The 12,495-nt window shown below is 42.8% G+C and overlaps 1 protein-coding gene across 1 annotated transcript in view; it reads right to left on the bottom strand.

Moving 5' to 3' along the window:
• Positions 1-12,495, bottom strand: part of FER1L6 (fer-1 like family member 6) — a 108,869-nt gene that overhangs the window by 49,003 nt on the left and 47,371 nt on the right. The window contains exons 9-13 of the mRNA XM_080381750.1: positions 11,503-11,689; positions 9,705-9,897; positions 8,319-8,662; positions 4,829-4,937; positions 2,875-3,055 (exon numbers count right to left, since the gene is read on the bottom strand). Of these exons, the coding sequence (XP_080237876.1) occupies positions 2,875-3,055; positions 4,829-4,937; positions 8,319-8,662; positions 9,705-9,897; positions 11,503-11,689 (1,014 nt within the window). The remainder of the gene's footprint in view (positions 1-2,874; positions 3,056-4,828; positions 4,938-8,318; positions 8,663-9,704; positions 9,898-11,502; positions 11,690-12,495) is intronic.

Raw genomic sequence — 12,495 nt, forward strand, 5'->3', positions numbered from 1 at the left:
CTCTTTCAATGAGCCCTGTTAACTCCTGCGCTAAGATCTTTTCCCCCTTTGAGACCAGAATACCCCACCTGCCACCAGCAGGCCTGCTGTCGTGTAGACCAGCCGTGATCAAAAACCCCAGAATTTGCCAGTGACACCAGGCTCGGAGCCAGGTATTCATCTGCTGGCTCTTCCTGCTTCTTCCTTTACATTGCTGACCATAGTGTCATATGGTATGGAATATCCCTGTGGTCAGTTGGGGTCAACTGTCCCAGCCGTGTCCCCTCACAACTGCTTGTGCCCCCCCAGCTGCTCGCTGGTGGGGTGGGGTGAGAAGCAGAAAAGCCCTTGGCGCTGTGTAAGCGCTGCTCAGCGGTAACGAAAACTTCCCTGTGATCAACACTGTTTCCAGCACAAATCCAAAAGATGGTACCATACAAGCTAGTATGGAAAAAATTAACTCTATTCCAGTCAAAACCAGCACAACTTGCCTTCAGTATTTCTCCACAGAAACCGATTCTCTAAATAATAAATAAAACTACCCAAGCCTCCTGCTCTTCAGAACGTTCAACAACTGGCTGCAAAAATGGTTGCATTTTCTATTTCCTCTACCCTGGGAAAGGCTGTGGTATCCAAGAAAGGAAAGTGCACTTGCTATGGAGAGAAGACTTGTTCTTCCATTTCAAGGTTTCTCTGTCTGAGCACAGCCAAATTTTTAGAAAGTCCTGCTCACCTGCTCCTGAAATCCAGAGTCCCAGTAGGCTGAGTTAGCCGGGCATGGTCATTCACCTTGTGGGACCAGAAGGGGCTGGGATTCTCATGTTTGCTTGTAAGGATCCCTCAGATACTCTAAGTCATTTCAGATAGAACTGGGCACATGTGTGTAACGACTAAGCCAAGCCCACAGAAACCAAATCACTTGTTGCTCTTGAGCGTCCTATCCCTAACTCCTAACTTCACACACGCTTAACAGGTTTATGCAAGAATGTTTCTGTTTAAAAAGATTAAGATTTTCTCTACAACTTCATTTTACTGCCCTATGGGATATCAAAAGAGAAACAGAATTTTCCATTTACTTTCTCCTCAATAACCTACAGCAAGGTGAGCATTACCCGTTCTACTCGGTGCATAGCAGAGCTACACGAGTCTCAGGCAATCATTAATTTTGGTGGTTTCATAAGAGGGAAAACCACTTCAGCTGTCCCCCAATGCCAGAACGTCTTAACCTGAAATTCATAGAGCTTATGGAGTCTTCTTACAGGATTTACTAAGAAAAATATATAGCCATGAAATAACTCACATGGAAGACTGAACTTCCATGTCTCTTATTCCCACTATGAGAATTCAGAGGAACCACTTTTTCAATGTTAGCTTACCCTTGCTATACATTTTGACATAAATGTGGAAAATTCCTGGCAATTTCATGATGTCTGCTTTACAAGTCTTACTGCTCTGCCTTCTCCTTTAATTAGTTAGTGGTTTTAATCTCCAAAATGGACCCTTGTTATCATTTTCTACTGTTCATTTATGATTTTAAAATGCAAAGTTTATCTAAACTATTCGCTATCCCATTAAGTACTGATTATACTAAAAACATCCAGTGATGAGACCAGTATGATGCCAATATAAGATGACAGTCATAAAGTCAGTAGTTGGTGTCTGTGGCTGGCCAAACTGTTTTAGATAGCACAGGAGGGAAAAAAAGATGCAGCATTTTACATAAATTTGAGGGAAAGAGATCTTCTTTAATGAGAAAAAAAATTGTTAATATTGGAGTGAGCCAAGCAGTGAATAGAAGATTTGAAGAATGATTCATTCTTTTACAGCAGTTCTTTAAATCTAAATTCTTGTTAAGGGAAAAACTAAAAATCCCACAACCTCCCAGGGAGGATAATAACCCAGCATGTTCCCAAATCTGCAGTCCTTTAATGAGGAGAGACAACTTTCTGTCAAATATTGGTTTTTTCTCCCTTCTCTGTTTATTTGCTGAAGAAACAAAAATTTCTGCTATGGTATTTTCAGTCTTTTTTTCTTCTACTAGCTCTGATTTAATCTGAGCCATTGATTGCAAGAAAAGATGAAAGTACTTTTTTAACTGAGGGAGGTCCAGAAACCAAACAGATCCAGGTTGGTATTTCCCACCTGGTCCTTAGATCTGTAAACTGCTTGGCAGTGCCTGGCCTGGTAAAGAAAGAGGTACTGCCTAGTCTTGGCACTCAGCAATACAGGGATCATTATACCTACAAAATTAACAAAGAAAATATTTATTTTTATTAGCATCTTTGAAATTAATTAAACCTTTACACCTTAAAACCTTTAAACCTTAAAATCAAGGCTATTTAAAAAAACTGTTCTGCATGTTTTAATCCATTGCTCCATTCCTTTTTTCAAGGACTATTTCCTCCTACTTCTGTTACTTTTTGCTATTTAAGTTTGCATCTATAATTATGAGCTCTGGGAAGTGTTCTGGGAAGCTGACTTTGTTTCGACCAGATTTCAATACTTTTGATGTGTTATTCTGCTTCTGGAGTGGTCACTGGGTGGATGTTACTTGTGATCAGACTATGGGACCCTACACCAAGGACAGCACTGAAAGGAGTTGCGCTTGCCTATAGCTTTACTGATCTATAGCTGGTGTAACACCTCCTTTTTAGAAACACCAGAAGTTCAGGAGCTCATGAGGCCAAGATTAGAATATGAGTGTAAAATAGCTCAAAGCCCATTCACTCCAGCGGAGCCTGCAAAATTTACTGTTGTGAAAGATGTAATTGAGGATTTGAAATCCTCAGTTGCACACTACCTGTTTAGTGCTGCCAGGGTTCATGAATGAGTCCTGCAGGATCACAAAATAGAAACTAGAATCCTGCACAATGAAGTTTTGAAACCAATTCTTACCTGTTCCCACCTGTGATCAGTGGCTTCTCGGGGGGGGTGGTGGATATCAGGGGTACTCCAAGGTTGTACGAAATTTCACCCTCCACCTCATGTAGCAAGCTTTCTTCTGCTTCTCCATCATGTAACTTCTTTTTCCCTCCAGCTCCTGCTGACACCCCATCAGTAATATTTCCAAAATTACCTAGAGACAGAGAGTTACAAGTGAAGAGATGACTAGCTTGGAGGCAGTAAACCTGAATGAGGTTTAAAAAAAAGAGAAAGACCAGTCATACCAGTGGAAAATCATTATCCCCTCCTGTTCATTAGGTGTTCCAGCCATAATGCAGTTTATAAAGCTCCTGACGGGATATGTCGGTCCCAATGACTTTTCAGACTCCAGGACTGTGCTTCCTTACCTGCCCTATGTGATATATACCTGGTATACTACCCCCACCACTAAGTGATGTGATCTTCTGATTGCTGGCCCCCAGGACCTTCTGCTTTTGTTAAAGAAACTCAGAAGTGAAACAATACTGCTGTTGATATTTCTAGGCCCAAGAGCCCAAATTATGTGTTTGATTTACATAGCAAATGTATGTCTTGTTTACAACATATGGATGATCATTTCAAAGTCTGATCTCAGAAGGGCTGAAGCTCATTTTCAGACAAGCAAATCTGGCATAGTGGTGTTGCAGAGTTAGTAATAACAATGCTTTGAGGCCCCAGCTTCAAGCCTAACACCAGACAACTCTGCTAACAATACAGCCATCTTCTCTCATAGGATTTTGCCTTAAAGGGCAATTATCAGCACTGGGAAAGAGGTGCATCCATCAGACTGGTAATTACAGATTTTATTACAGACAGGCAGAAACCATTCCCTGCAGGAGAAGAATCACCCCATACATCTTGATCTGGACTTTTGGTCCAGCTTTTCATGTAAATAATGGCCATTTGCCAAATTCGGATCCAAATTTCAACTGCACAGGTAGCTGGTAGATGTTCAGGTCCAGAATTCAGAGCCAGATTTATCTTTAGTATTAATTCTGACAAGAATCAGTATAATTTCTTGCCTAACTATACAAAAGAGCTTCTTGTCATTCTCAGCTCAGCTTCCTGCTAAGTTTCAGCAGGAATCTATATCACTCTTTGATTGTCTTGTCACAGACATCTCTCCCTGCACACATAGCCTTACAGCTGAGCACACTCAGGTACACAAGCGCAAAGATGGGAAGTGCCAGGGTGCTACTGTGCACTCGGATTCTAAGTGGGGTTTGTACAGACATAAGCAAACTTCTATATGGGAAATGAGACAAATTCAAGCTTCTCTCAAGGGAAATGTGTTCTGCTTTTGAAAATACCCACTCAATGTTCATGAAAGTGTCTTCATTTTCTCTTTAGTCTGCTCTTGGGGACAATTCAGCTCCTCCATGAGGGTATCACTCGCACAGTACAGTCCTGCTTTACTCAGAAAGAGGACAAGCCTTACCAGAGAGATCTTAGAGGACAAGCTGGTGCATGCATTTTGAGGCTTGGCTCTACATCACCCCCATGCCCCACTCACAGACTCACATGCAGCTCAGCAGGGTTGGCCAAGATGGTCCACATGGATCTTCTGTGCAAAGGGGGTCCCTCACAGCCAGGGACTAATTGCAGTGGACACTACAGAATGAACTCTAACCTAAAGTAAATTACTTGAGTTTTGTTTCCCAAGAGATTAGGAGGCTGAATATGGGGTAACTTGCTCTATATAGTGGGTGAGAGGATTTGTATTAACACTGGGTATCTGGGACTAGAGACAGATCAGTATGCCTAGTTTGACTACTATCCAGTGAAATTATGATCAGGGTTTAATTCAAATGTAAGCCCGACTCCGAAGCTGACTCCTGAGCCCTGAGACACAGCTGTCAGTAACACAGAGCATTCACTTGCTCCTGAGATTCCCTCTCTCCTTTGGAGAAGAGCTTAACACACTTACCAATGGAAACCTCAAAGGTTATTGGCTTGTCTCCGACCTTCCTGTCAATCATCGTGGCTTCAAAAAATGTCCCAAAGAGGAGAAATTCCTGAAATTTCTCTTCATAGATCTATTGGAGAAGAAAGAAGCAGGAAAATTACATTTATTTTACCTTCTACTCTTTTTTTGCAGCACAGAGGAGTCTTTATAAGCCTTTAGCAGCAGTGTTACTGTCGTAAACCTATTGGTCTGAAGAGGTTAGTGAGGCACAATTTGTAGGAAGAAGTAATACCTCTTCTCTGAGAAACAGGTATGACTGGAAAAAGAGATAAGCCTATGTGCTTTGGCCTTGTCAATATTGTCTAGTTTATATCAGAACTGGTTACATAAAAGTCATTACCCCTCACTTCATACTCTGCCTCACCAGTGGTCGCTGCTAAATGGTTTCAGCACCTTCACATACTCTTCTACCATCATTCAAATTATACATCTATGGCCGTTCAAGGGCAGTTTAAGGGCACTCTTTTAGCGCAGCAGTAACAAACTATCACCATCCGAATATGTCATTTATCAGTGAGTGTGGCCGTAGTCTTCCTTCGCATTGCAATAGGAGATGCTGCCGCCATACTGCATCCAGGCAGGGGAATGCTCACCCAGCTCTGCTTTCCCCAGGATGACCTTGACCTACTGCCCATGTGTTTGTACTGCCAAGACTCTGACCTTGCCCAAAGTCAAGACTTTGACACTCAGCTCCCAGTGACACCAGTAAGACAGAGAGATTTCTGGTATCCACATTTTAGATGGCAGCCCTATGCAAAAGCCTACTGAAACCAAGCAGTCCTCCCTTTTTTTTTTTTTTTTTTTTTTTTTTTTTTATCCTGCTGTGTTTTAAACCATAGAGCCAAAGGTGGGATCTAAGGGGCCTCCACTCTTTGCCTTCCCTGGTATCACTAGCCTCAAACCAAGGCTAAGCTCAAAGGTGATATGTTTTAAGTTTTGAGTTTTCCCCAGATTTACACCCTGACTGCCACAATCTCTCCAATGCAAACCCTACTCATTTCACAGTATGGGCACCAGTGTACTGAAGCCCATTAGGCAAGATCACCACTAGCTTATTTTGCAACCGAGTGAGGCACTGAATAAAACATCAGCTGTATATGAATATTTGTTTCCCTGGCTTTGCAAAGCAGAAACAGCTTTTGACACAGCCCATGATCGCTTAATTTTGAAAAACATCTGCTATAGACAATAGAAGGGCATAGGTTTAGGTGAAAGGATTAGCAGCATCACGCATCAAAGATAACACCACAAACAGATTGCAGCTCTGGAGTAACTTTGGCTTCCTTGCATCTTGATTATTTTCAGCATGAACCCAGAGCATAGGGTGTCTAATAAAGCTGAGGCTCAGAAACTATGACACAAACATCTATCTCTCATTATAAAGAAAGCAAATTGCATATGTTTTACATCATCTTGCTGCCAGAATAGATCAAAATAGTTGTGCGGTGGGGCTGGGCAAATTGCCTCTGTTGCCTCAGAGGCCCTATGAGACATTTTTTGCCTTATTTGTAATGTCCCCAGTTACTGCTTTTCCTTTCAGAGAGCTGTAATACAATTACTGTGTCTTCTGTAGCATGAAATATTGCTGAATGTCAAAAACAAAAGAATATTAAGCATCACTGTATTATGCTGTTGCCTTTTATTCATTCTGTATTTAAAACTGAGGCAGAGTAGCCAGAAATAAATCCTTTTTACTACTATTGATATTTATTGGTGTTACAAAGGGACTTGTTCCTCTACTTGGAGTATTTAGCTAGCACCTTGGAGTATTTAGCTAGCACCTAAGACCATAGTGTTTGAGCCCCTCACAATAATGGATTTCTTCCATATAAAGGATAATCTATATTATAGAAATAAATTTCTTCTCATATCACCTTGATTACAATCTTCAGAGACGAACCGAGGGACAGAGGCAATTTACAACTATATGAGTAGGTAAAGCAAGACCAGTGCACAGGTTTGCCCGACTGGCTTGCCATTTCTCCACTAACATACTCCTTGATCTGCTCCAGCTAGCACTCATGCTGGCAATGCCAGGGCACAGGCCAGGGAAGAGCACTTCTCAGGGCTGGGCTTCAAGACCAAAGAACAATTTCCTCTCCCCTATTTACGTGTAGAGGTGGAGTCAAAACACTAAGAATCAGATATAATAAAGGAAACGAACCCTGTGTTCAGTGTCGGGCCCCTCACTGCAGGAGGGACACGGAGGGGCTGGAGCGTGTCCAGAGATGGGCAACGGGGCTGGGGAAGGGGCTGGGGCACAAGTCTGATGGGGAGCGGCTGAGGGAGCTGGGGGTGTTCAGCCTGGAGAAAAGGAGGCTGAGGGGGGACCTTGTCGCTCTCTGCAGCTCCCTGACAGGGGGCTGTAGGCAGCGGGGGGTCGGTCTCTTCTCCCAGGGAACAAGCGACAGGACATGACAAAATGGCCTCAAGTTGCACCAGGGGAAGTTTAGATTGGATTTAGGAAAAATTTCTTCATTGAAAGGGTGGTCAAGCACCATCCCTGGAGATGTTTGAAAAACATGCACACATGGTGCTTAGAGACATGGTTTAGTGGTGGACTTGGCAGTCCTGGGTTAACAGTTGGACTCTCAAAGGTCTTTTCCAATCTAAATGATTATAGGATTCTATTTATTGGGTAAAAAAAAAAAAAAATAGAGCTTGCATATACATGTACCAATGTGCTTTTGCTTCCGGACAGTGATGTGATGGAGCAGGGCATTAAAGCTTAAGTGTTGGCTCAGCACCTGAGCCCACATGTCTTGCCACAACTGCATGACCTTCTCAGAGCACCATAGCACAGATCTGCCTATGATGTAACCCAGTACAACAGGTGGAGTTAGGAAAGTAACACCAGTTAATGCCAGCTGAGACTGAGCACATGATCTGCAGCCCTTCTTGTAAAGAGACTAGCAATCTAAAACCATGTTGAAAATCTAGGGTTAAAGGAGGAGAGTAAAACAGGCTGGGATGCATCTCTCTGCACTTGCACAAATTCCGTGTCAGGTATTCCCTACTGACTTCAATTGACAAAACTGACCACTACCGATTTTGTCAAATGAATGCAGGAAATTAGAATTTATAATTAACAGCTGCTGCAATTGGCTTTCTGTCAATTCTTTATCGGATTTGTATTTAGCAGATATGACAACATGTAAGTTTCTACCAGGAACACATGGATGCAGCTAGTGCAGAAGGGACAATAGGACAGGAGACTAAGTTTTATGGAAACCAAGTCCTACTTGCGATGTTTTTATGAGTTACAGGTACACATTAATGCTCCATTTTTGCTGCATTATTAAGGGAAAGTCCCAAGACTATGGAGGCATGGAAGAAGCTGTAGGGAGCACATAAAAGCAGTATTACATGGCCTGAACCCAAATACACATATCAGTGCCATCCTTGGAGGTTTAAGGACATATGTCAATCAATCTCTTAATATCATACTGACCTCTGAAGGCACATCGAATGGCTCCACTTCCACTTCAGTTGAGTTCATCTTATCTGAAAAAGAAGGTGACTTTCGATCCTCTCCTGTTTTCTCAGTTTTGTCTTTTCCTTTGGGTGCTTTGAAGTCTTTAGATGGCAATTTGATGTCCTTGATAATACTTGAAAACTTCGACTCACGGGCTCCTCCTGAAAGTATCTCCACAGCAATCTCAATGAAGAGACGCCCCCTGAAGGAGACCCCTTCTCCAAAACCTTCATTAAGCTCCTGGTGGTCATCCATGAGGCTGTGGTTCCTGGGTGAACCATAGAGATTGATCCAGGCAGGCCCAAAGGTAGGCAAAAACCCTGGAGATAAAGCACCTTTTGTGGCATTTCTGCTAGGTGTTAGCATGCTTTCCTTGCTGTCTGCTCCAAGAAATCTTGCCCCTTGCAACCAAAAGCCAGACAGGACTCATTTCTGTGCAGGCTGGGATACCTCATATTCAGCATTATTTTCAGAGCAATTCTTTGGCACCAAAGAGCCTCTGCCAATACCCAGCCAGAGACTCTGCTGGTGTGGAGCTCTGTCTCAGAAGGTGTTCATACCACACGTGATGGGACATGAGGTCTGTTGCACCTCTTGAAAAAAAGAACTTTCTCCCACAGACTGGGGGCTGGGACATGGTAGGAGAGGAACGGAGGCTTTTTCACCCAGTTCAAACTGTTCCCAAGCCCATGTCACTACTCAGTTTACATGGTTTATCTTTTATTTTCTGATCAAGGACTCAGATACACATTTGAATTGCCAAGTTTAAGGAGTTACCATGCCTTTGCTGAGCGGTGATAACTGACCATGTTCCACCCGTAGATCGCAGAACGTCAATAAGGCTACACATGTAGACTCAAGCATCAGTAAAAAGACTCCAGGTAGCGAGCTTTACCTCACATAAGTGAGGACAAACACACTAGTCCATCATACCTCCTTGGGATGCGATAGCACCCAGCTGAGCCTTACCTAAACACCTTGCTCTTACTGGGTAGATCAAAAACACAACCCTACTCTGTCCATGATTTGCACTTTGTGCTTTCATCACCCAACTGAAACTTGCACAAACTATAAGCTTATATCAGTCATCCCTAATGGACTAGAGCAGACTATTGCCGGTCACAAAGAAGGTACCAAGTTATGTAGCAGCTCTGTAACAAGACAAGCAGTGGCAGACCTCCATGCACCAAGCACAATGTAATGTAACTTCAAATTAAGCAAGAAGAGGTCTCTCAGCAAAAACTATATGGATGTTCACTTGAGCTCTGGGCATTCCTAAAATGGGATTAGCCAGTGCCCAGATACCAAGCAAACAGATTTTACCTTAAGGGCATATTCTAGAGCAGACATTTTCCCCTTTACCTTTGTCACCGTCTTGTTCATCTGATATTTTCTTCAAGTCAATGAAGTGGGTAGCTAAAGCCACATCATTCATGCTGCCTTCATCCCAGACCTGGATTTTGACTCTTCGACAGAGTGGAGGGAACATTTCCTTGAAAATAATCTGTTCGTGCCATACTGGATCTGCACAGCTTTTTTGCACTGTCGTTCGACCCTGAAATGAAAGTCCAGCAAATTTAACCCCAGAGGGGTCAGACTCTGGAGAATAGCAATGAATGTAGCACAAATTGCACTTGGCAACATCTCTCCGGACATTTTTAAAGCACAAATTGCTGTCTTGAAAGTACTTGGGCTTTTCTATCAGCTTGTTTATTTTCCCCTCCATATCTAATAAAAGACCACATTATGGACAATTCTCACCTCCACGCGGCAGAGCCTGGAATAAGACCTAGTTCTTCAGGGCCCTTATGCACAAAACATAACCAGGAAGCCAGACTCTGGCATTTCTGTTACAAACTGCACATCTTCAAATGGCTTTTGAAATACCCGGGTAGTGGTAATGCAGCGCAATTTGTCTCATAAAACGTGAAATTCATTACAGCTGCCAGACAGCATGTACCAATGAAACTACCTTAAATGAGGCAATTTATCTAGTATAAAATATGATTGCTGCAGCTCACATTCTGGGCATATGCCTGTGTGCTAGGGATGTAGAGACTGGAGCTATGCCTCCTAGCCTGCAGGAGACAGTAGGGCCATTATCACAGTCTGTGCAGCCACAGGCTGTGGGAGGCCTTCTGCTTTCACATTGGTGGGGAGAACAGAGTCAGGGAACACACTGACGATACCTCTAAACCCATGTTTTATACACCAGCATGTAAACTCACATCACTGATCCATTCTCATGTCTCCTTCAGCCCTCTATTAAACCTGCAGCAGCTGCATGCATCTGACCATTTTAACCCATACTGGTTTGGGATGTAATACTTTGCAGCTTGGATTCACAGCAAAACACAAAATCAGCACTGAGGCACTCATTCTCATGCCTGAAACATCTGTAAATGACTTGCTGGAGTTCTCCCTAAGGCTTCCTTGCACACAGAAAGCATTGCTGGCTTAAAATCGTTTCCAGTTTGATTCTTTCCCTATTTACACCAATAATCAAGACAAACTCGCTGACACGGTGCTTCACGGGTGTACCCCAGAGGACCCAGGTCCCTGGAATTCCTCTGTACTCCTCTTGCACCAAAGTCAGAAGGTCCCTCTCGGCAGCTCTCTGTAGCACCATGTTTGATGTTGAAGGAGCTCTGGGAGCAATGAAGACAGGCAACACTGAGACAGTCTACTCAAACACTTCTGCTACCCATGGAAAAGCTACAGAAGTCCTGAATCACAGCAGAGTAATTCAGAAGTCAAAACACAGCCCTACAATCCAGACTGAACCATCTTCACTGATTTCATCCCTGCTTCCCTTTTTCACTCTAGGAAGACCAGAACATAGCACTTAATTAATACCACACTGGGTAGTTCACTGTCTTGTAACTTGATGTTTTAATAACAGATCTACAGAATTCTCCTTCCCCTCCTGCTGCCTGACTCTAACCTACGGCTGTGAGGCTGATATTAGATCAGCTGGCATTAAGTGTTTCCATCACTTTGTTCCTGCATAATTTAAGAACTGAAAATTTTCTTTCAGATTACAGAAATACGCTTTTTACTTAATTTATGTAACTATAAAGGACATAAGCATAATCACATGCCTGCAGCACAGCTAATAGGAAAGAAGGCCTACATTTGTAATCAAGAGGATCCCAATTACCATTTGACCTGCAAACATGACCACCACATAGGGATCCACAAGGTCCTTACTGTCACCTACGAAAGCTTTGGTGACATTGGCCATGATACTAGAGTTCATCTTTGGAAGTCCTTCTGCTTTGTAAATTCTCACATAAAACCTGGCCCATGGTCTTTCAGATGGAAAGCCTTTGGGGATCAATAGGTTCCTGAAAGACAAAAAGAAGCCATTTCCTTAAAACTGAAAACTCAAACAATGAAGTAGTATTTTTTCCAACAAAATTGTCATCTCTAGTTAGCTTGCACCCTGACAAGACAAAAAAAGGTGTAAGAATTTGCTTCTGCATCTAAACCAAAAAAAATTCTGGTTACCATGAGAAAATCATAGAATCGTTTAGGTTGGCAAAGACCTTTGAGACCATCAAGTCCAACCATTAACCCAGGACAGCCAAGTCCATCACTAAACCATGCCTTTAAGCACCACATGTATGTTCTTGTTAAACACTTCCAAGGATGATAATTCCACCACCTCCCTGGGCAGCCTGTTCCAATGCTTTCATGTAGGATACCCCTTTACTTGCTCTTCTTAAGGCCCAAGAAACCACCTCACACACACATACACACACTCCTTTCCCTGTAGACCATGTGCTCCAGCCCTCCATCATCTTGGTGACTCTCCATGGACTTGGTCCAGTATGTCAGTATGGACCAGAAACATTGCTCTTGTAAAATTTGAAGTATGCTGGCAGCATACTTTACCACCTTGAACTTCTGTATTTTACAAGGAGAATGCTAATGCACTTGAGTTTATCTAAGGGTATGGAAAATATCCATACACACACATCTGATAGAGGAGAAGGAATAGCTTTTCCTCATATTTTTAATTCATATTGCACTGCTCTTCAGAAATATTTAACTGGTTTTAGACCAATGAACCTTCTGTCAGGGATAATCTGGCACTTAGCCACAATGCATGGTCAACTCTATCAGCTGCAGAGAAGTGACCCTAACATGC

This window comes from Falco punctatus (genome assembly GCF_963210335.1).
Source record: "Falco punctatus genome assembly, chromosome: 3".
NCBI classification, from domain to species: domain Eukaryota; kingdom Metazoa; phylum Chordata; class Aves; order Falconiformes; family Falconidae; genus Falco; species Falco punctatus.